This window comes from Phallusia mammillata, chromosome 2 (assembly GCF_965637545.1).
Source record: "Phallusia mammillata chromosome 2, kaPhaMamm4.hap1.1, whole genome shotgun sequence".
Lineage (NCBI taxonomy): Eukaryota > Metazoa > Chordata > Ascidiacea > Phlebobranchia > Ascidiidae > Phallusia > Phallusia mammillata.
The window spans coordinates 33019811-33041381 of NC_137253.1; the positions used below are offsets into that span (position 1 = coordinate 33019811).

General features: G+C 35.9%; 3 protein-coding genes and 1 long non-coding RNA gene across 6 annotated transcripts in view; 1 reads left to right on the plus strand and 3 right to left on the minus strand.

Moving 5' to 3' along the window:
* LOC145215031 (uncharacterized) overlaps positions 1-21571 on the minus strand; it is a 131905-nt gene that overhangs the window by 52463 nt on the left and 57871 nt on the right. The window lies entirely within an intron of this gene.
* On the minus strand, positions 1883-12555 carry LOC145215034 (uncharacterized). Of its 3 annotated transcripts, XM_080083683.1 has the most exons (20): positions 12325-12555; positions 11389-11497; positions 11200-11323; positions 10630-10880; positions 9978-10180; positions 9504-9675; positions 8973-9094; positions 8768-8857; positions 8494-8636; positions 7969-8121; positions 7453-7656; positions 6613-6819; positions 6174-6299; positions 5918-6055; positions 5405-5514; positions 5094-5301; positions 4400-4529; positions 3798-3973; positions 3182-3352; positions 1883-2897 (listed from the first exon to the last, which is right to left on the minus strand). In XM_080083683.1, exons 3-20 carry the CDS (start codon positions 11251-11253, stop codon positions 2721-2723), a joined length of 2835 nt encoding a protein of 944 aa, XP_079939809.1. In that variant the 5' UTR covers positions 11254-11323; positions 11389-11497; positions 12325-12555; the 3' UTR covers positions 1883-2720. The 3 variants fall into 3 exon arrangements, with proteins under 3 accessions (XP_079939809.1, XP_079939810.1, XP_079939811.1); XM_080083684.1 differs by lacking the exon at positions 11200-11323 and having other exon boundaries at positions 12325-12432; XM_080083685.1 differs by lacking the exons at positions 11200-11323; positions 12325-12555 and having other exon boundaries at positions 11389-11544.
* LOC145215037 (adhesion G-protein coupled receptor G7-like) lies at positions 14026-21197 on the minus strand. Its single transcript, XM_080083687.1, has 11 exons — positions 20973-21197; positions 20458-20661; positions 19840-20046; positions 19379-19504; positions 19132-19269; positions 18451-18560; positions 17675-17882; positions 16735-16864; positions 16115-16290; positions 15509-15679; positions 14026-15016 (listed from the first exon to the last, which is right to left on the minus strand). The coding sequence occupies exons 2-11, from the start codon at positions 20503-20505 to the stop codon at positions 14840-14842; spliced, it is 1491 nt and encodes a 496-aa protein (XP_079939813.1). The 5' UTR covers positions 20506-20661; positions 20973-21197; the 3' UTR covers positions 14026-14839.
* On the plus strand, positions 20659-21413 carry LOC145215043 (uncharacterized). The gene is made up of 2 exons (XR_013857189.1): positions 20659-20810; positions 20936-21413. It is a non-coding gene; the product is annotated as an uncharacterized LOC145215043 (long non-coding RNA).

A 21571-nucleotide genomic window follows, 5' to 3' on the forward strand; every position in this document is an offset into this window, starting at 1 on the left:
ACGATTATAGCCATATCCCAGAAATTCAAAACGAACTGTAACGTAAAAAAACGCACAGTTTAACTGAGTTTATCACAATTAACACGAACTGATAATACGGTGTAGCGTATTTACTCGATTGTAAGCCGCCCTCGTTTATAAGCCGTACTCGATTATAAGCCGCATGTTGAGGTGTTAAAAAATAATGTAAGCTGCCCTCGATTGTAAGCCGCACGCTGGAATTTTAGATACGATTGTTTCTTAATACATATTTCTGTTGTTATATGGTATGACTATAGCCTACAATCAAGTAAAAACGGTAGCCAGTGGTTGAATTCAAATTTTTCGCAGCCGGTTTATCACAAAAGTCATATTTTTCAGCCGGGTAATTGACAGCAACCAGTAATTTTAACCGGTTCGTTGATCTCATAAAATTTCGCAAGACGGTTCTGTAGAACTGATGCAAACCGGCTGAATCTCACCACTGGGCAGCGCGTTCAATCATGATCCACCAATTGTGCCCTACATTGTTTTGCTCCATATAGCCTAACCAGTGGTGAGATTCAGCCGGTTCGCAACAGTTCCACAGAACCGTCTCACGAAATTTTATGAGATCAGCGAACCGGTTAATATTACTGGTTACTGTCAATGGATTTTTTGTATCAGAACCGACTAAAAAATGTGACTTTTGTGATAGAAACGGCTGACGAAATTTTTATTCCCACCACAGTCCATGACGTATCAACTTAAGCCATTTCCGGCATGGTGATAAGCAATCGTTTAGTTACCTATGTGTTCTTTTACCAACAAAATACACTAAACTCAAGTATTGTTTATTGTACCTGTCCTTTTGTTGGTTGTTTTGGTTAAATTGTATTTATAGCATGTGACATTATTTCCAACACAATGAGTCAAGTAAGGATAGGTGAAATTTTCCGGTTCGTCAATTCCATTTATGCCCAGGTAACATTCAAATGGTGGTGGTGTCGAAATCGGCTCAATAAAATTTCCGCTGCCTTAAACAAACACAAAAACAATTCTTTGTAAGAAAAGAAATTGAAAATCTAGGTCAACTGTTACCTTCGAATTGCTGAGCTGTTGTTATTCCGAGGCAGAAAATCATAACAACAAAATAGACAATGCCACGACAATGCATTGTGATAATTACAAGTTAGTTTGCCAAAATGATCTGCAATAATGTAAAACTATTTGAATCTCTCCTGATAAAGTATTCACAAGATCGGCGTTATAAACATGTAGTGCAGCATCACTATGTTCTGTTCTACCGTGGTTTAAATTTTTTTTTAAGTTTTTTTTAGTTTCCTACCAAAACTGATCGAAAATGTTGGCGATTATTTTAACGTTCTTACCCACTCACTACCGACATGTAAAAGTTGAGAAGTTGTAATTTTTCTCCTGTGTTGTACAACACCTGTAATTGTTTATGACATCAAAATGTTTCTCTTGACAACAAAAATAATTGTATTTTTCTAACTAAGTTTACCTTTCTTAATTTCCTGAACTAAATTTAGAAGCAACTGTTGGCAGAAGTTTAATAAACTTCTACGTCTGTGTACTTCGTTGTGTCAACCCTGCTTGGGTCATGACTCAAAAAGTGTTTGCTGGTCCTGAGTCATTTTGGGTCAGTTTCATACGTCGCGATTTAAAAAGCACTGCTTCTAGGAAATTTGGCTTTTCCATTTAATCAAGCTGTGTTAGATGCCAAACTCTTTGGTAGCCTAATGCTTTAACCTATGAGCCACGTTGGCAAGAAATAATACAAAAACACCACTAAATCGCAAACGTTTTTACAACTTGACTTGTTGGTCAGTTTTTGTAAAAATAGGTGTTGCCATAAAACAGGATGAACTCATTGAAATAATTTCACACAAACACTCAGAGATTTCATAAATAAATTTCTATTTGAAACCAGCAAGATATGGAACCACGAAATAACACTCGGGTAAAGTGTGTGATGAAAATATGGAAACTAAACGAGCTTCAAATGTGACGACTTCAAAAACTTTTTGCTTCATACTGTGAAATTTTCACTTTAACCGTGTTAAAAAATGTGTGTAACAATTGAATGTGAAATTTTGACTAAAACCTATATTCTTTCGATTTGACGATGGAAAAAAAGTATTACAATTCCATCTTCGCTATTGTCACCTTGTTATTGTCCTGACAATGGAAACATTCTCCAATGAATAATAACTCTTGTGACGTCACACTTTATTAAAGGTTGAAAGCAACAATCGTGAATTTCGTGTATAGCATATAATGGGTATGTACAAACAGAACAGTGGCAAAATAACTTGACAACAGGATAAAAATAGTTACACTGTTCACGGTTTCGAATAATCTGAGCAAAAATATCAGAGCCAGTATATTTGTGTAGAAAACATGACAAGTGCTATTGTCATCATCAGAAAATAGGATAAGAATAATTCTAAAACACTACATGACTTGAAACATAGTGAATGGAATCTTCAAATGAGAGAGAACTTTTTTTGCACAAGTAAATATGTACAATGCCGATGGTTTGATACAAATAAATAATTTTTCTCAGTTCAAAATTTTGTACGAGAGGAAAAGTAATGAACTTTAACAACAAATGTATTGAACTGAAATGTGGTTTTTATTTTTTCAATTCTTTGCTTTGTTTTCAACTGCATTGTTTCGACTCTTGTATACCACGTATATATACGTTCGTCCAATTGACGACATTTTCCTAATTTCTTTCAGACTCTCGTGTCTTTCCTCGTCTGACTTGCTTCACTTTCACTCGGGTTCGAGACGAGTTTTCGACCAGTTCCATTAGAGGTCGACTCAGTACGTGTGCGTTTAGTGCAAGGTCGTGTCCACATAGCGAATATTTCTTTTCTCATTACGGCAGAGGTATAGAAGATAAAAACTCCCTACAGGTGGAAAACCACATTAACAATATTCAGGTTCACAATGCACGACTATGAGACATAAGCAAAACTTTTAAATTTTTTTTTCACAACCAAGTCTGTGTGTCTTAATCACCTGACAATAGTTATTGCCAAAACGAAAAAAAACGGATGGGAGAATATTACTTTTATTTTATTTTTACAATAACATTCAATATTAAGCTGTAGACAGTGCACAGTTTTTCCACCTATACATTTCATATTACATCACCAGTATTACTGTAAATCAGCAAATATTAAAATCTCACCAGGAACGCGTTGAATATTGTGAACAACCAACTGAGAGCGATGAGATATTTTTCATCGTCAGATAAAAGCATGAGAAACCCAATCACCCAAGTCAGACCGAATGTTACGGACATCGTAAATACCATTTTCATTTGTTGCACGAAATCTCTGCTTGCTGCACTTGACTGAACCTGTTGGGGAAAAAACTGATTTTAATCGGGTTTTAAACGGATGAGATGAGCGTGTTTGCATGAATATAAATCGCAAGCTGTTAAATTCTTCTGAACAGAGTCATAAAAAAGTAACAAAACCATAGAAGTAATTGCTACAACGCTTTATGGCTCTGTTCCACCGACAGATTTTTGCAAAACAAATTTGTGACAATAGTAAACAATATTCTTTACCAAAAAATACACATTCTAAAATCAAGAAAAATATATGTGTCTTCCAACTGGGATCAGCCTGAAGCGTTCATGCAGACCAGACACCGCGTCGTGGGTTCGAATCCCACCGCATGTTGGATTTTTCTAGCCCATATGTTTGCGACCTGCTGATTCGGTACAACGCCTTCAATAGGGATGTCTTACTATGGTTATCTTCAAACAATTTGATTTAGTTGACCAATTTCCGACGTACCTTATTCTCCATCGTCCTGACATGTCTCATCACAAGCACGAGAACCACGATATTGTTGAGCAGAATCAAACCGATAATGAGTAGAAATCCGATGTAGAGGGAATAATTGTGAACCCAACACATACTGTCTCTGCGGTAACTTGACGATTGTGGGTCAAGTTGAGGTGGGTCGTAATCTACAAATGAAAATAACTCCTGGTTCGAATGTTCCAACTTAATTTTCTTATTGATATCAGCTCTGGAGTGTCTAAGTGGACTAATGATAACAGCACAACAAATCACAGCACGCCAGACCTAGAAGCGGATATGAAAAACTATGACGAAGTAACCCAGATAAGCTGTGATAGGAATCGCATCCAATTTTCGGCCAACGCCTTGCACTAAGGAAATGTTAACGAGAGTTTATACCATTTCCTAAAACAACCCTTTGCTAAAAAATGCTTCACACAAAATAGTGCTCAAACTTTTCATTGCTTGCCTTTACAAAAAGTTGGTTGTAAAAACTTAAATCTTGAAAAGCCAAGGATTTGGGCTTTAAACACGGCTTTGTTTCACAAACTTTCGTCTAAATGCCGTAATAAGACTAAACAGCAATTTCCTACCATAGTTGAAGTTGATTTTGTCGACATATCCGATGGTGATTCCAAGATTGAACGCAACCACGATAAGAGGTAGAATGTAACCGACTACACAAGCCTTCAACACGTAGTGGGTTGAACCAACATTGAATACCTGAAGAAAAGACAAGATTTGTCAATTGTGTATCACTTTACTTGCTTGCTGGGCGAAAAGTTTTCGGTCATGTTGAAAAAACGTCAAATAATAATGGTGTCAAAATTTTCGCCCACTAAAAACATTTTTCATTCCTGCAGATTTGTTAAATATAGCACCCATTACGTCCATGTAGAGCTGTTTTGATTGAATATAGATGATGTCCAGTGGTTTTTAACTCGTTTCATGCCATGGACCATCAGTTTATTAAATAAACATTTTAGATCAGTCCAAGATTGAAGTAAGCATATGCGACAAGCAGTTTGAATTGAAACATATTTCTTTAAAAACGATTTTCAAAATATGAGATAAAACTATAACAACTAACATTTTGACCCTCGTTCAGTATATAATATACAATCATCTTCAGTTGATCGCCAAATTCAGTCCACTGTTCTAGCCCGTCAAATACATAAAAATCCTACAGTCACAGATTATGTCGAAAATCAGTGGCATTAAATAGTTGTTACATAAACATGCTGGAGCAACACCCTTTAAGTTGTACATCAAGCATCAAATCCTCACCTTAACTATGGAAGTGTAGAGTTTGTTGCTGTAAACTGCAATCCACATCCAAGCTACCAGGAAGAAATACTGAATAAGAGCTGCCACGCCCGTGCACCCCGCCCCTTTATCCACCAATGAGATTCCGACCAGGAATATGACGTAGGCAATGAGCAAGTTGAAGTTGACGTGGAGTTGGATTTGGACAAGCTCCTTCTTCCGAAATTCACTGGAAAGTATAATGTAAAAAATATTGTGTTTGGCGGCTGAAAGATTTGTGTTAAAACTCGGTTAAATTGTCATGTTAGTAGCAACTATTATCAGAAACCCACCTGTTCAGCAGATACAGAATGATGGTGGCGGCCAGTGCCACAACAGAAACAATACAACCAACTTTACTGACGACCGACAAAGTAACGTCTGCCTGGACTTCAACACGAGACTAGACAAAAAATATTGTTACAGGTTATCAAAGGAAAAAAAGTCGATTAAAAAGGGCAAGTCTAAATTTTTTCTTACAACACAAAGGAACTGTTGGACTTTTCCTATTTCTATAATTTTATGAACAATTCAATTTAATATGACTAACGTCAATGGGTAAAAGATAATTACATTCATACTGTGGGATCAGCCCCGAAGCGTCTATGTAGACCAGCGATTGCGGGTTCGAATCCCACAGCAGTCTCCAGCCGGTGCCTTGCCATATGTGAATGCTTGGGGGACCGGCTGATTCGGTATGACGCCTTTAATAGGCCTAGCGTCCTATGATTGATAGTTAATCAAGAAAATACAACATATTTTGATGTTTTGAACGATTAAAATACAAAGATTCAAAATCTGCTTACAACAAGCAAAGCAAAACTAGTGAGATGGTTGCATTTACACATCGGAGGTTTGGTTCTAGTGTCAAGTTTGCAACCCTCGTTTGACCACACGAGGTGCTGTGGATCCCAAAACACACATTGTTGTCGAACAACATCATCCTGATAAAAGAAAAACACAAATATTAATAGCTTCATGTAAAACGATTCAGTGAATTCAAGTTTAAAATGGGAGTGAAGGTCAAAAATAATAATTTTTTTTCAAAATCTTGAAACTTACCAATAAATTGTTTCTTTGATTTTTATTCTTTTCGCCGTGTTTTGTATTTTCATTTTTATGTTCCATTTCTACCGGCCTTTGTAGTTTTTGTGAGTTAACTCCTTTTCCAAGAATAGCAGAGATAACCTGCAAAATAAATTTATGTTACTTTCTAAAAATGATTTTGTTTTTATGACATCTTTGCCCACAAAGCCCATGTGGACAGAAACAAAGAATGGGAAATATGAATGGCCCAATTTGAAACCATTTAATTTTCAGATTTATTTTTAATTCACAACTTGGCATTTATTTTAATTTTAAATTTAAAAACCACACATAAAGTGTCAGAACATAAAAAAATTCACTCAAATATTTTGGCTCGCGAAAGCACGAATGTCACAAACAAGACGTTTGTGGATGAAAACTCACTACTACTTTCCCATCCAAAACATTTTCTTACCCATTTTGCTTTTCCCTGTTTCGAAAACAAAGTGTCGTTTTCATAGAGAATGAACACGGTCCGCACGGTGGCGTTGTTTCCACTTCCCAGTGTTCGTTCAAGTGGAACAGTTATATTGATTGGTTGAACGAGTTCACCCGTAGTTGAACTGACTTTTGGTGGGGAGAAACTCACTTCTGTGTTGTCATTCAAACTAACATCAGCCACCTGCAAAAGTGTTTCAACTATTGTCAGACTGTTTTCTACAATCGACAAGACAAACAAAGTGGGATGCACATCTACATAACTATATCTACCATCTGTGTAAATTTCAGCCAAATCCATCAAACATTTGATGGAAAAACGAGTCGGACAAACTTTGAGCAAAACAAAAATCAAAGAAAAAAACAAACGAACAATTTGAGTAAAATCAATATGTGTCCCCTTCAGAAAAGGAGACCCATAATTATTTGGTTGAATGTTGATAGTTTGGCTTTTTACAGCAGGGATTTTACCACTTTTTGAAAATATTATTTATCTCATAGTTTTAATTTGATTTAATCTGAAAGTTTGTGCAGAACAATTGTTTCCTTACTTTAAAAAATTCACACTAAAAAAAATTCTAACTTCAGAACATTTTACAATAATCTTGTAAAATTACAATGAAAACTATGAAATAAAAACAAAGTTTACAATGAAAACTCAAATAAGTTAAATAACAGCATGAATAGACAGAGCAAGTGACAATTGCTTGTCCATATTCAGTAATATAAATTACTACATCACAAACCAGGTTTTATACACTTAAGCCTAAGTTATTTAGCATTAAGTGAAATCCACCACATTGTTATTTGTTCCAACCTGGAGTGTGGTCTGTTTTGTTTTGATGGTCAGCGTAGTTTCACCCATTTCACTGAGGTTCACTCGTAATGCTGCTTCGTTGATCGCAACCACTGCGTTGTAGCTGCTAGGTGGCGCTGTTGATCCACTTGATGTAGAAGCTTGGACGGAAATCGCTAAACTGTCAGAAATGTGAACAATCGAGCTGAGAGCAGATGCTGAAACCTGTTGAAGAAAAAAAATAATTTAAGCTCTAAAGCAGTGGTTCTCAACCTTTTAAGTTTGCGGACCGGTGGACTTTCAAAATCAACCCAAAATGTAATCACGACAAAAATTTGCAATTCAAAAGAAGTACGAAAAGTTCAATTCAATAGATGTTAAACGCGGTTCTAATGAAGTTTCTGCAAGGAAGTAGGCATTGACTTCCACACGATTTATCTTTTCTGCTGAAGAAAAATCTTTGTTTGATATTTTAAAGTTTTTCCTACAAAATTTCACTGCTAGATTTTTTGATCCCAGTTCAAATCCAGGCCTGACATGTACAGAGGGTTGCTTGACAGCTTGAGTGACGGTTGTGAGGGTTTTGAGACTTTGCTCAACATCGGTTGAATTAAGTGAGTTTGGGGAGGATGTGAAAAGTTGGAGGTTGTCGAGAGTTTGAGTGACCTCTTCTGTGGTTGCCAACGGTTTCTGCTTAATAATATTGAGTGTTACAGACTATTTTTGTACAATACACACATTTAACACTGTGTTTGTAATAAACTGTTGTTAGCAACTAGTTTTTCATACAAATCCTAATGCTTTGTAATACAGTGTAGCTGCAGCGCTTTGAGTCGTGATCTACAAACTGCAAACTTCACTATTTTGCATCTCATAACGCCTCAACCTTGCGCAGCTATTTCCAGCTTAGTGATTGTTTTAGTGCTATTGTGTTGCTATGTGTTCTTTCACCAAGCGAATACAAATTCAACTCAACTCCTACATAGGTCTAGATCCAGTTTTGGGTCTTTTTTGGAATTTTTGGAATTATTTTTTACTTTTTGTTTCACAAAGATCTTTTACCTGCTGGCTGAAGTTAATGCTGCATGAAGAATTTTTCAAAGTGCTATTGTCAAATACAGCAACAAAATAGTTTTCTCCTCCTCTTAGATTTAAGAAATCTGTTTGTATTTTTGCCACACAGTCAATAGAAGCTTTTGAAAAACCTAAAAACAGAAAATTATGTGAAATTTGGTATTATTACTGGTGATTTTGAAAAGATATTTATGTAGTTGGAAGAACATTGGTATTTGCTTGAGAAGTTGATAAAAATTTGCACTGGATATGACTCACCCACCTTTTTCACACACTTGGTTTGAAAAAGCTGTATCTCCAACTGTGGTTGTGTTAAAAGAGAAGCCATTTATGGTGGTTTCAAAACACGGCCCTGTAAAAAGCGCATGTCACACAAATATAATTGATGTCTTGTAATTTGGAGCCACAGTGCATATTGTGGTTTATAAACATTTAAAAAAAATCTGCAAAACTTGATTGGTTAAAACCTGCAAGTGGTTGACCAATCAGATCTGAGATAGGGTTTTGAATTACGTATTCCTGATAGCTTTCAAGTAGAAGATTGAAGTTTACCACAGGATTTGTCGCATTTGTTTCAACGTGTATGTAACTGCAACAAAAAGATATGGCATATAATCTGTGAATGTGAAATTACAGTTACAATACAAATTGACGTTAATTTAATGATTAAAGCATGAACTGCAAAGTAATGGATGTAATTTGTTTTTATGCTGCTTACGTATAAAGACCATAAATGATGAGCAAAACTAAATAAAAAGTTTTACTGCATTTAATTGGAGGTTTTTGTAAAATGTAAAGAATGCAAATCAAAAGGTAAAAAACAATCACTGATGATGACTGAGCATTTGCCGAAAGTTTGAACAACTAAGCATGTCGCTTTTTACGTATATTTGGGTCGTTATTTTCACCATTAAAAAAGAAAGTGTTGTTGAATGGTGACAACCACATCAAATAGAAATCAAATTAATGATGTATTTTTTTTGATCGAAGTAACTTACTTAAAGTGTGAAAAAAATGGAATGAACTGTCCGATGGTGACATTGACCACATTATTTGTCTTGAAACGAAAAGCTGACAAGAGTAGAGCAGCAATCTCCAAGTGGGTTTTTGTCTGGTTCAACTTAATTTGTTGAGCAAATGGAAACTTATAGACATTGCTGACACTTGACACTAAACATATATTTTTATAAAATAAATTATATTTGAAAAATGTTGGTTGGCAAGTATATAGTTGGTAACAAGACACAATATAAAATCTTTTTTATTTATTCATTGGTCTGTTGTGACATTTTTATTCACATTAAAAAAACTAACTTAAAAAACATAAGAACCAAATAATACCATTTTGCAAATGTCTTTTTTTTAGTTAATTACATTGAAAAATAAACAACCTAAAGACACATGAACTTAGTAATGCGTAATTTAGTTTCAAAATATTATGCCTGGCAACAACAGTTTGTATCAGAATTTACCTGCACACGTGGGGATTTCCCAGTTTAGGAACCAATCATAAACATAATTCAAAGCTTTAGTGATTAGCGGCCGATAATCCTCATAATAATTTACATTTCCTGAAGTATTTAAGAGTAAAGTGAAAATTAAATCAGTAAGTTTATCTTTCTGGCAACGAGTTTGTACCACTTGCTTCATATGATCAAGAAATTGTTTTCCAATTCTGAAAAAAAAAAGTTTTTTTTACATTTGAGACTTTGTCACAAAATTTTTTTGCACTGGAACAAAATATGAAACAATACATAGAAAACAATAGGTCCAAGAGAAACTAGAGTTGTTTAAATTTTCAAGAAAACTTATTTTTATTCGGAATTACCCACAAAAAGTTAAATATGCCTGGTATATTAAACATTGAAATTGTGCATTCTATTAATAATCAGGCATGTTTATTAATCATGTAGGCAAGTCATGGTATGACGAGAATCATGTGTTTACCAAAAACCACTTTCGTAACTGCCAAACCTTTTTACTTACTCAAAACATTTTTTGAATAATTTTTTGAATATTTAGCCTGTGAAGCAAATGCTATGTTTAACTTTCCAAGTATTAGTTTGACAAGTTTTAGAATGTTTGTTTTAAACAACAATTTAAACACATTTCAAAAATTTTTACCTGCAACAGTCTGAATGTGTCGAAGCATTAACAACAACATCTCTCAAAGCCTCCAATGTCCAAACATAAACGTCTTTTACCGTTGAGTTGTCGCAAGCAATCGTATAAACATCTCCGACTGTGTTGTTGTTGATAGCCGATGTCAAATTTTCAGCCACAAGTCCATTGTTATCGAGCGCACACAAAAATCCAAAAATTCTCGAATTTTGTGAGGAGTTTGATATACTGTTTTCAAATGAATATAACAGGTTCTGAAAATATGTAACAACTATTAATGTCATGTAAAATAATTTGCTACACATTTTTTCAATAAAGGCAGTGGTGGGATTCAGCCGGTTCGCACCGGTTCTATAGAACTGTCTCACGCAATTTTATGAGATCAGTGAACTGGTTAGCATTACTACTGGTTAATGTCAATGGACTTTTTGTAACAGAACCGACTGAAAAATATGACTTTTGTGATAGAACCGGCTGAAAAAAATTTAAATCCCACCACTGAATAAAGGTATATGCACCACATTTTATAGTTTTATGTTTTTATTATTTAATATACACAAAACATTTTTTTACTATTAGTTCAATTCGAACAAGGTATCCTATCGACGAAATTTCATCCAGGAACATTGGACATTGTTTGTTTATGCAGTTTGCCAAGAAGTTTTTCACACATGTCAATGAGCCCTTCAAGTTTTGTCTGCAACAATAAAATCATGGAAACAAATTAACAAAACCGATTAAATTTAAACTTCTAAATATTACCGGCATTGTGTTTCGTCTGTGTATGGAAATCCTGAAAACCATGGAACAGCGCATTCTAAACCTTTTGTTAAGTTCCTTTCAATTGTGCATTTCGGCAAAATCTGTAACTCTGCAAACAAAGCAGGCAGATCTTGTTAAAAAATTTGTTTTCCAGCAAATTGCCACGAAATAGTGGTTCGAAAAAAAAGTACATTACAAAAATTCAAAACCAAAACATCTTCACAACAAAACACGCTGAGTAATAAATACAGGAATGACTTGCATTTATTGCGGACTGGGTAAAAAATGTCCTAAAATCAGGGAGTCGAACCGGAACTGAACCCGAACCCGCGAACCGGTTTGAGCGGTTAATTTCTTTAAACCCGAACCGAACCCGAACCGCTAATTACGATTTTCTAAAAACCTGAACCGGAGTTGAACCCCATTTTTTGTTTGGCGTTGGACCCGAACCGGTACCGAACCATTAAAAAATGCAGTCGGTTTTATATTTTGCGATTTGTTTTTCGAAACAGCACACTGAAGAATACGCGACATAACATTTATAGGGCGTGTCAAAAATAACAGTGCACGGGCAAAATTATTTTGGAGTTTGGTGAGGCCAGGTATGTGATCGGAAGAAATAAATTAAAACGAAAACAAATTGAACCGGTTTAAAAACCGCAAACCGGTTCGGACCGGATAATTTGTCCAAACCGGAACAAAACCCGAACCCGAAAATATACATTTTTAAAAACCGGAACCGAACCCGAACCCTTAAAAACAAAAACAAATGAACCCGAACCGAACCTGAACCCATATGACAAGCGGTTCGACTCCCTGCCTAAAATTGTTACGATTTGGCGATAAACGCTCATAAAAAAAGCGAAATTACACAACAAGGTGAAAAATACATAAAATTGCAACACTCGATGATACTGGTTATATTTTTTCGCCCACCATTAGAGGATGGTGCAGGGCAGAATGAAGGGCGTGTTGGTCGATTGCATCTTGATGTTCTACACACCGTGGTTTCGTTGCACTTAAATCCCGGCAAAAACGCATAGCGCGAAAGTGGAAAAGGATTATTTCCACATCCCAGATATTCCAAACGAACTGTAACGTCAAAAACGCACAGTTTAACTGAGTTTATCACAATTAACACGAACTGATAATACGGTGTAGCGTATTTACTCGATTGTAAGCCGCCCTCGTTTATAAGCCGTTCTCGTTTATAAGCCGCATGTTGAGGTGTTAAACAAATAATGTAAGCTGCCCTCGATTGTAAGCCGCACGCTGGAATTTTAGATACGATTGTTTCTTAATACATCTTTCTGTTGTTATATGGTATGACTATACAATCAAGTAAAAACGGTAGCCAATGGTTGAATTCAAATTTTTCGCAGCCGGTTTATCACAAAAGTCATATTTTTCAGCCGGGTAATTGACAGCAACCAGTAATTTTAACCGGTTCGCTGATCTCATAAAATTTCGCAAGACGGTTCTGTAGAACTGTTGCGAACCGGCTGAATCCCACCTCTGGGCAGCGCGTTCAATCATGATCCACCAATTGTGCCCTACATTGCTTTGCTCCATATAGCCTAACCAGTGTTTCCAACACTTTATTCCTATTTCCAACACAATTGATCAAGAAAGGATAGCTGGAATTTTCCGGTTCGTCAATTCTATTCATGCCCCAGTAACATTCAAATGGTGGTGGTGTCGAAATCGGCTCAATCAAATTTCCGCTGTCTTAAAAAAAACACAAAAACAAATCTTTTTAAGAAAAGAAATTGAAAATCTAGGTCAACTGTTACCTTCGAATTGCTGAGCTGTTGTTATTCCGAGGCAGAAAATCATAAAAACAAAATAGACAATGCAACGACAATGCATTGTGACAATTACAAGTTAGTTTGCCAAAATGATCTGCAATAATGTAAAACTATTTGAATCTCTCCTGATAAAGTATTCACAAGATCGGCGTCATAAACACGTAGTGCAGCATCACTATGTTCTGTTCTACCGTAGTTTAAAGTTTTTTTAAGTTTTTTTTAGTTTCCTACCAAAACTGATCAAAAATGTCGGCGATTCTTTTAACGTTCTGATCCACTCACTTTCGGCATGTAAAAGTTTTAATGTTGAATCATGTTATACATATATGCTTTAATACTCTTATAATCTTTCTCGCATGTTGTACAACACCTGTAATTGTTTATGACATCAACGTTTCTCTTAACAACAAAAATAATTGTATTTTTCAAACTAAGTTCCCCTTTCTTAATTTCCTGAACTAAATTTAGAAGCAACTGTTGGCAGAAGTTTAATAAACTTCTACGTCTGTGTATTTCGTTGTGTCAACCCTGCTTGGGTGATGACTCAAAAAGTGTTTGCTTTTCCTGAGTCATTTTGGGTAGTTTTGGGGGTAAAAAGCACTGCTTCTAGGAAATTTGGCTTTTCCATTTAATCAAGCTGTGTTAGATGCCAAACTCTTTGGTAGCCTAAAGCTTTAACCTATGAGCCACGTTGGCAAAAAATAATAAAAAAACACCACTAAATCGCAAACGTTTTTACAACTTGACTTGTTGGTCAGTTTTTGTAAAAATAGGTGTTGCCATAAAACAGGATAAACTCACTGAAATAATTTCACACAACACTCAGATATTTCATAAATAAATTTCTATTTGAAACCAGCAAGATATGGAACCACGAAATAACACTCGGGTAAAGTGTGTGATGAAAAAATGGAAACTAAACGAGCTTCAAATGTGACGACTTCGAAAACTTTTTGCTTCATACTGTGAAATTTTCACTTTAACCGTGTTAAAAAATGTGTGTAGCAATTGAATGTGAAATTTTGACCAAAACCTATATTCTTTCGATTTGACGACGGAAAAATTTGTCACCTCGTTATTGTCCTGACAATGGAAACATTCTCCAATGAATAATAACTCTTATGACGTCACACTTTATTAAAGGTTGAAAGCAACAATCGTGAATTTCGTGTATAGCATATAATGGGTACGTACAAACAGAACAGTGGCAAAATAACTTGACAACAGGATAAAAATAGTTACACTGTTCACGGTTTCGAATAATCTGAGCAAAAATATCAGAGCCAGTATATTTGTGTAGAAAACATGACAAGTGCTATTGTCATCATCAGAAAATGGGATAAGAATAATTCTAAAACACTACATGGCTTGAAACATAATGAATGGAATCTTCAAATGAGAGAGAACTTTTTTTGCACAAGTAAATATGTACAATGCCGATGGTTTGATACAAATAAATAATTTTTCTCAGTTCAAAATTTTGTACGAGAGGAAAAGTAATGAACTTTAACAACAAATGTATTGAACTGAAATGTGGTTTTTATTTTTTCAATTCTTTGCTTTGTTTTCAACTGCATTGTTTCGACTCTTGTATACCACGTATATATACGTTCGTCCAATTGACGACATTTTCCGAATTTCTTTCAGACTCTCGTGTCTTTCCTCGTCTGACTTGCTTCACTTTCACTCGGGTTCGAGACGAGTCTTCGACCAGTTCCATTGGAGGTCGACTCAGTACGTGTGCGTTTAGTGCAAGGTCGAGTCCACATCTCGAATATTTCTTTTCTCATTACAGCTGAGGTGTAGAAGATAAAAACTCCCTACAGGTGGAAAAACCACATTAACAATATTCAGGTTCACAATGCACCACTATGAGACTTAAGCAAAAAAACACAAAAAACAATCAAATATTTCGTGGTGTTACATTTTAAATCAGGCGCCGGCCACATTTTTTATCAATGAAAATGGATAAATTAGTTTATTACCCCGGGATACATGGGCAAAATGTTTTGAAGCATTTAACCTAAACAAATTATACGGCCCGGTAACGAACTCCTCGCGGACAGGCGGTTGCCGACCACTTTTTTGAATTATACACTTTGTTATTTTTTTCACAACCAAGTCTGTGTGTCTTAATCACCTGACAATAGTTATTGCCAAAACGAAAAAAAAACGATGGGAGAATATTACTTTTATTTTATTTTTACAATAACATTCAATATTAAGCTGTAGACAGTGCACAGTTTTTCCACCTATACATTTCATATTACATCACCAGTATTACTGTAAATCAGCAAATATTAAAATCTCACCAGGAACGCGTTGAATATTGTGAACAACCAACTGAGAGCGATGAGATATTTTTCATCGTCAGATAAAAGCATGAGAAACCCAATCACCCAAGTCAGACCGAATGTTACTGACATCGTAAAAACCATTTTCATTTGTTGCACGAAATCTCTGCTTGCTGCACTGGACTGGACCTGTAGGAAAAAACGATTTTAATCGGGTTTAAAACGGATGAGATGAGCGTGTTTGCACGGATCTGAATCACAAGTTTGAAATTATTCCTTAACAGAAGCGTAAAAAAGTAACGAAATCACAATAGTAATTGTTACCGCGATTTATGGCAAGTCCGTCAATAGTTTTTGCAAAACAAATTTGTGACAATGCAAAAATTATCCCTTACTACAAAATTAACATTCTAAAATCAAGAAAAATATATTTGTCTTACAGCTGGGATCAGCCCTGAAGCATGCAGACCAGCCACCGCGTCGTGGGTTCGAATCCCACCACATGTTGGATTTTTCTAGCCCATATGTTTGCGACCTGCTGAGTCGGTACAACACCTTCAATGGGGATGTCTTACTATGATTATCTTCTAACAATTTGATTTAGTTGACCAATTTCCGACGTACCTTATTCTCCATCGTCCTGACGTGTCTCACCACAAGCACGAGAACCACGATATTGTTGAGCAGAATCAAACCGATAATGAGTAGAAACCCGATGTAGAGGGAATAGTTGTGAACCCAACACATACTGTCTCTGCGGTAACTTGACGATTGTGGGTCGAGTTGAGGTGGGTCGTAATCTGCAAATGAAAATAACTCCTGGTTCGAATGTTCCAACTTATGTTTGAATATTTAGAACTGGTATCAACGCTACAGTGTCGAAGTAGACTAATGATAACAGCACAACAAATCACAGTACGCCAGACCCATGGGTAAAACAGAAACAGATATGAAAAACTATGACGAAGTAACCCAGATAAGCTGTGATAGGAATCGCATCCAATTTTCGGCCAACGCCTTGCACTAGGAAATGTTAACGAGAGTTTATACCATTTCATAAAACAACCCTTTGCTAAAAAATGCTTCACACAAAATAGTGCTCAAACTTTTCATTGCTTGCCTTTACAAAACGTTGGTTGTAAAAACTTAAAGCTTGAAAAGCCAAGGATTTGGGCTTTAAACACGACTTTGTTTCGCAAACTTTTGTCTAAATGCCGTAATAAGACTAAACAACAATTCCCTACCATAGTTGAAGTTGATTTTGTCCACATATCCGATGGTGATTCCAAGATTGAAAGCGACCAAGATAAGAGGTAGAATGTAACCGACTACACAAGCCTTCAACACGTAGTGGGTAGAACCAACATTGAATACCTGAAGAAAATACAAGATTTGTTAAAGTGTATCACTTTGTAACAATTCACGGCTAGAAACAAAAAAGCACGGCTAGAACAAAAATATATTTGTATATAACATGACATTTTGACACTTCTTATGTTTGCATCTCTTTAATTTACTTCTTTGCTGCATTGACGAAAAGTGTCTGGGCATGTTTGTGAAAAACGCCAAATATTAATGGCTTCAAAATTTGTGAAAAATCCTTCACTCATTTTTAAGTCTTGCAGATTTGCTGAAGATACTTCCGCGTAAATGTAGAGCATTTTTACAGATGAAATGCGGCGGGGTTGAAGCACACCAAACACCCTACATAGAACTCATCTCCGGCTTGTTGATAGTTTTAGTGCAATTGTGTTGCTTGTTTTCAATCACCACATAAACTTAACTTGACTCAACAGACACAGAACGTTTCGAAAATCAGTGGCATTAGTTAGTTGTTACATTAAACATGCTAGTTGTAACATCAAGCATCATTAAAAAAACTGCATGTTGTAAAAAATACAGTTGGAAAAAAACTGAAATTCTTTCAAGAAAATCCAACTATTTATTTAATTTCCAAGCATTTAACTCCTTGATTTTCGCAAAGGGCATTGAGAAAAATATTTTTTTTCTAGTACTAATTTAGTTTACCGCAACATTTAACTTTGGCATTCTACTCCGGCTTAGGAAATATCCCCTTTAAGTTACGTACAACACTTAACAGCCACAAAACATTTTGAAAACCAAAGGCATTAAATAATTGTCACAATAAACATGATAGTTGTACATCATGCATCAAACCCTCACCTTAACAATGGAAGTGTAGAGTTTGTTGCTGTAAACTGCAATCCACATCCACGCTACAAGGAAGAAATACTGAATAAGAGCTGCCACGCCCGTGCACCCCGCCCCTTTATCCACCAATGAGATTCCGACCAGGAATATGACGTAGGCGATGAGTAAGTTAAAGTTGACGTGGAGTTGGATTTGGACAAGCTCCTTCTTGCAAAATTCACTGGAAAGCAAAATGTAAAAAATATTGTGTTTGTCGGCTGAAAGATTTGTTAAAGTCCAGCATACTTCCAAACCATTACAACCTTGTTTTTAACTTTGCTGTGTTTTGTGATTGATAGATAAGGTTTACACTATAGGGATGGGCCGAGCCGAGCCAGAACCCGAGAACTCGGTACCGAGCATCGCCGTTTTTGATGCTCGGTGCTCGGCCGAGTAGCTGCACAAACTGACCCGAACATTAAATTTGCATATTCATGCCCTGCTAACATACGAAACTAGTGTTCGAAAGGGTATCCAAGATCAAAAATGTTTTTTAATGCATTAAATGGTGGAAAACGCGTACTTCTGGGGCCTGTACAGCTTATAACACCGCTGGTGACGTAAGGGACCTTGGAAAGCTACAAAACAAGTGTGGAATTGGGAATGTTTGTGACGTCACAAAGCATTAACGAGCTCGGTGTTCGACCAAACAGAACAGTTGCAGTTTTGGCCCATCCCTAGCTTACACAGTGTTAAACTTAAAACTTGATGAATCTTCATGTTAGTAACAACTATTACCAGAAACCCACCTGTTCAGCAGATACAGAATGATGGTGGCGGCCAGTGCAACAATAGAAACAATACAACCAACTTTACTAACGACCGACAAAGTAACGTCTGCCTGGACTTCAACACGAGACTACAAAGAAATATTGTTACAGGTTATAAAAGGAAAAAAAGTCGATTAAAAATCAGAACAAATGAAACTATTAGTTTTTTTCAATTAACAAAGAAAATGTTGGACTTCCCTATTTCTATAACTTTATGAGCAGTTTAATTTTATATGTCAAACGTTAAAGGGTATAAGATGAAAACATTCATAACTGGGATCAGCCCTGAAGCGTCCATGCAGACCAGCGATCACGGCACACTTATTCATAAATTATAGTACGCCAGACCCATTTAAAGCGTTTTACCGAATCAGCCAGTCTTCCATGCATTCATAATTGGCAAGGTGTAAGCTAGAAAAATCTTGCAGTGGGATTCAAACCCACGACAGGAGTCTTTCCGGGACTCGCGCTCTACCAACTGAGAAAGTCTAGCCTGTGTCTTGCCATATGGTGAATGCTTTTCGGTATGAGGCCTTTAATTGGCCTGGCGTACTATGACTGGTGGCTATGGGTATCGGTATATTTAGCCTAAATGCAGGAAAATACAACATATTTTGACGTTTTGAACAATTAAAATATATAAAATCAAAATCTGCTTACAACAAGTAAAGCAAAACTTGTGAGATGGTTGCATTTACACATCGGAGGTTTGGTTCTAGTGTCAAGTTTGCAACCCTTGTTTGACCACACGAGGCGCTGTGGATCCCAAAACACACACTGTTGTCGAACAACATCATCCTGATAAAAGAAAAACACAAATATTAATAACTTCATGAAACACAATACAAGAATTCCAAGAAGATGGGAGTCAAATGTGATAATCTTTGTTGGAAACCTTGAAACTTACCAATAAATTGTTTCTTTGATTTTTAGTCTTTTCTCCGTGTTTTGTATTTTCATTTTTATGTTCCATTTCTACCGGCCTTCGTAGTTTTTGTGAGTTAACTCCCTTGCCAAGAATAGCAGAGATAACCTGCATAAAAAATTTATGTTACTTTCTAACAATGAACTTGTTTTTATGACATCTTTGCCCACAAAGCCCACGTAGATGGAAACAAAGAATAAATGGGAAATATGAAAGGCCCAATTCAAATCATTTAATTTTCGGATTTATTTTTAATCCACGACTTCGCATTTATTTTAACTATGTTTTTAAAACCACGCATCACATTGGGTCAAAACATAAAAAAATCTTCACTCAAAGATTTTGGCTTTCATAAATTAAGTGCAATAATGTTACAAACACGATTTTTCTGAATAAAAATCCACTAATTTCTCCAAAACAAACATTTTTACACATTTTCTCACCCATTTTGCCTTTCCCTGGTCCGAAAACAAGGTGTCATTTTCATAGAGAACAAACACGGTCCGCACGGTGGCGTTGTTTCCACTTCCCGATGTTCGTTCAAGTGGAACAGTTATATTGATTGGTTGAACGAGTTCACCCGTAGTGGAACTGACTATTGGTGGGGAGAAACTCACTTCGGTGTTGTTATTCAAATTCACATCAGCCACCTGCAAATGTTTAATTATTGTCAGACATTTGATTGCAATTAGTTATTTGCTTGAGTTTGGTGAAAATTTTGGCTTTTATCACAACAGGGTTTTTACGGTTTGCTAAAAATATTATTTATCTCATAGTTTTAATTTGATTTAATCTGAATGTTTGTGCAGAACAATTGTTTCCTTACTTTAAAAAATTCACATTTAAGAAAAAAAAATTCAGAACATTTTACATTGATCTTGAAAAAACTTAGTATATATGTAATATTATACATATAAATAAGTAATATAACAGCACAAATAGAAGTAGCAAGTGACAATTGCTTGTCCATATTCAGTAATATGAATTACTACATTAGTCACACTAGATTTTATACACTTGAGTTATTTAGCATTAAGTGAAATCCACCACATTGTTTATACCTGAAGTGTGATCTGTTTAGTTTTGATGGTCAGCGTAGTTTCACCCATTTCACTCAGGTTCACTCGTAACGCTGCTTCGTTGATCGCAACCACTGCGTTGTAGCTGCTAGATGGTGCTGTTGATCCACTTAATGTGGAAGCTTGGACGGAGATCGCTAAACTGTCAGAAATGTGAACAATCGAGCTGAGAGTAGATGCTGAAACCTGTCGAAGAAAAAATGAAAAAAAAAAAAGCAAAACAAAACAGAAAAAAGAAGCTAATCTATACACAGGTATCAAGTTTATAGAGCTCTTCTGGAAATCGTATTTTTATTCCGACATTTCAACGTCCTATACACGTCGCCTTCATCAGGGTAAATAACACTGAATGCGATTAGTACAGTACAGTGCATATACAGGTTTTTCTACAATTTATCTGTTTCTGCTAAAGAAAATTCTTTGTTTCATATTTTCAATTTTGTCTCACAAAATTTCTCAGCTAAATTTTTGGATCCCGGTTCACATCCCAGCCTGACCTGTACAGATGGCTGCTTGACAGCTTGAGTGACGGCTGTAAGGGTTTTAAGACTTTGCTCAACATCAGTTGAATTGAGTGAGTTTGGGGAGGATGTAAAAAGTTGGAGATCAACGAGAGTTTGAGTGACGTCTTCTGTGGTTGCCAACGGTTTCTGCTCAATAATACTCAGTTTTAAAGACAATTTTTGTACAATACACAAATTAAACACTGTGTTTGTAATAAACTGTTGTTAGCAACTACTTTTTCATACAAATCCTAACGCTTTGTAATACGGTGTAGCTGCAGCGCTTTTAGTAGTGATCTACAAATTACAAACTTTACTATTTTGTGCACCACACCACTTCAACATTGCGCAGCTATTTACAGCTTGGTGATTGGTTTAGTGCTATTGTGTTGCTATGTTGTCTTCCACCAAGCGAAATAAACTCAGCCCAACTTATACTCAGGACTAAATTAAGTTTACATCAATTGGTTTTTACTTTTTTTGTTTCACAAAGATCTTTTGAGTTTTACCTGCTGACTGAAGTTAATGTTGCATACAGAGTTTTTCAAAGTGCTATCGTCAAATATGGGAACAAAATGGTTTTGCACAAAGAA

Bases quoted from the DNA above. Each gene is read 5' to 3' on its own strand.
- LOC145215034 (XM_080083683.1), bottom strand. From the start codon at position 11,253: ATGTTCCTGGATGAAATTTCGTCGATAGGATACCTTGTTCGAATTGAA. The intron at 9,095-9,503 runs GTAAGTTACTTC...TTTTTGTTGCAG, and splicing joins CCATTTTTTTCACACTTTAA to TTACATACACGTTGAAACAA. The intron at 5,515-5,917 runs GTAAGCAGATTT...TTTTTTGTCTAG, and splicing joins CTAGTTTTGCTTTGCTTGTT to TCTCGTGTTGAAGTCCAGGC.
- LOC145215037 (XM_080083687.1), bottom strand. From the start codon at position 20,505: ATGGGTGAAACTACGCTGACCATCAAAACTAAACAGATCACACTTCAG. The intron at 19,270-19,378 runs GTAAGTTTCAAG...TTCTTTTATCAG, and splicing joins ATCAAAGAAACAATTTATTG to GATGATGTTGTTCGACAACA. The intron at 15,680-16,114 runs GTACGTCGGAAA...TTTTTCCTACAG, and splicing joins TCAGGACGATGGAGAATAAG to GTCCAGTCCAGTGCAGCAAG.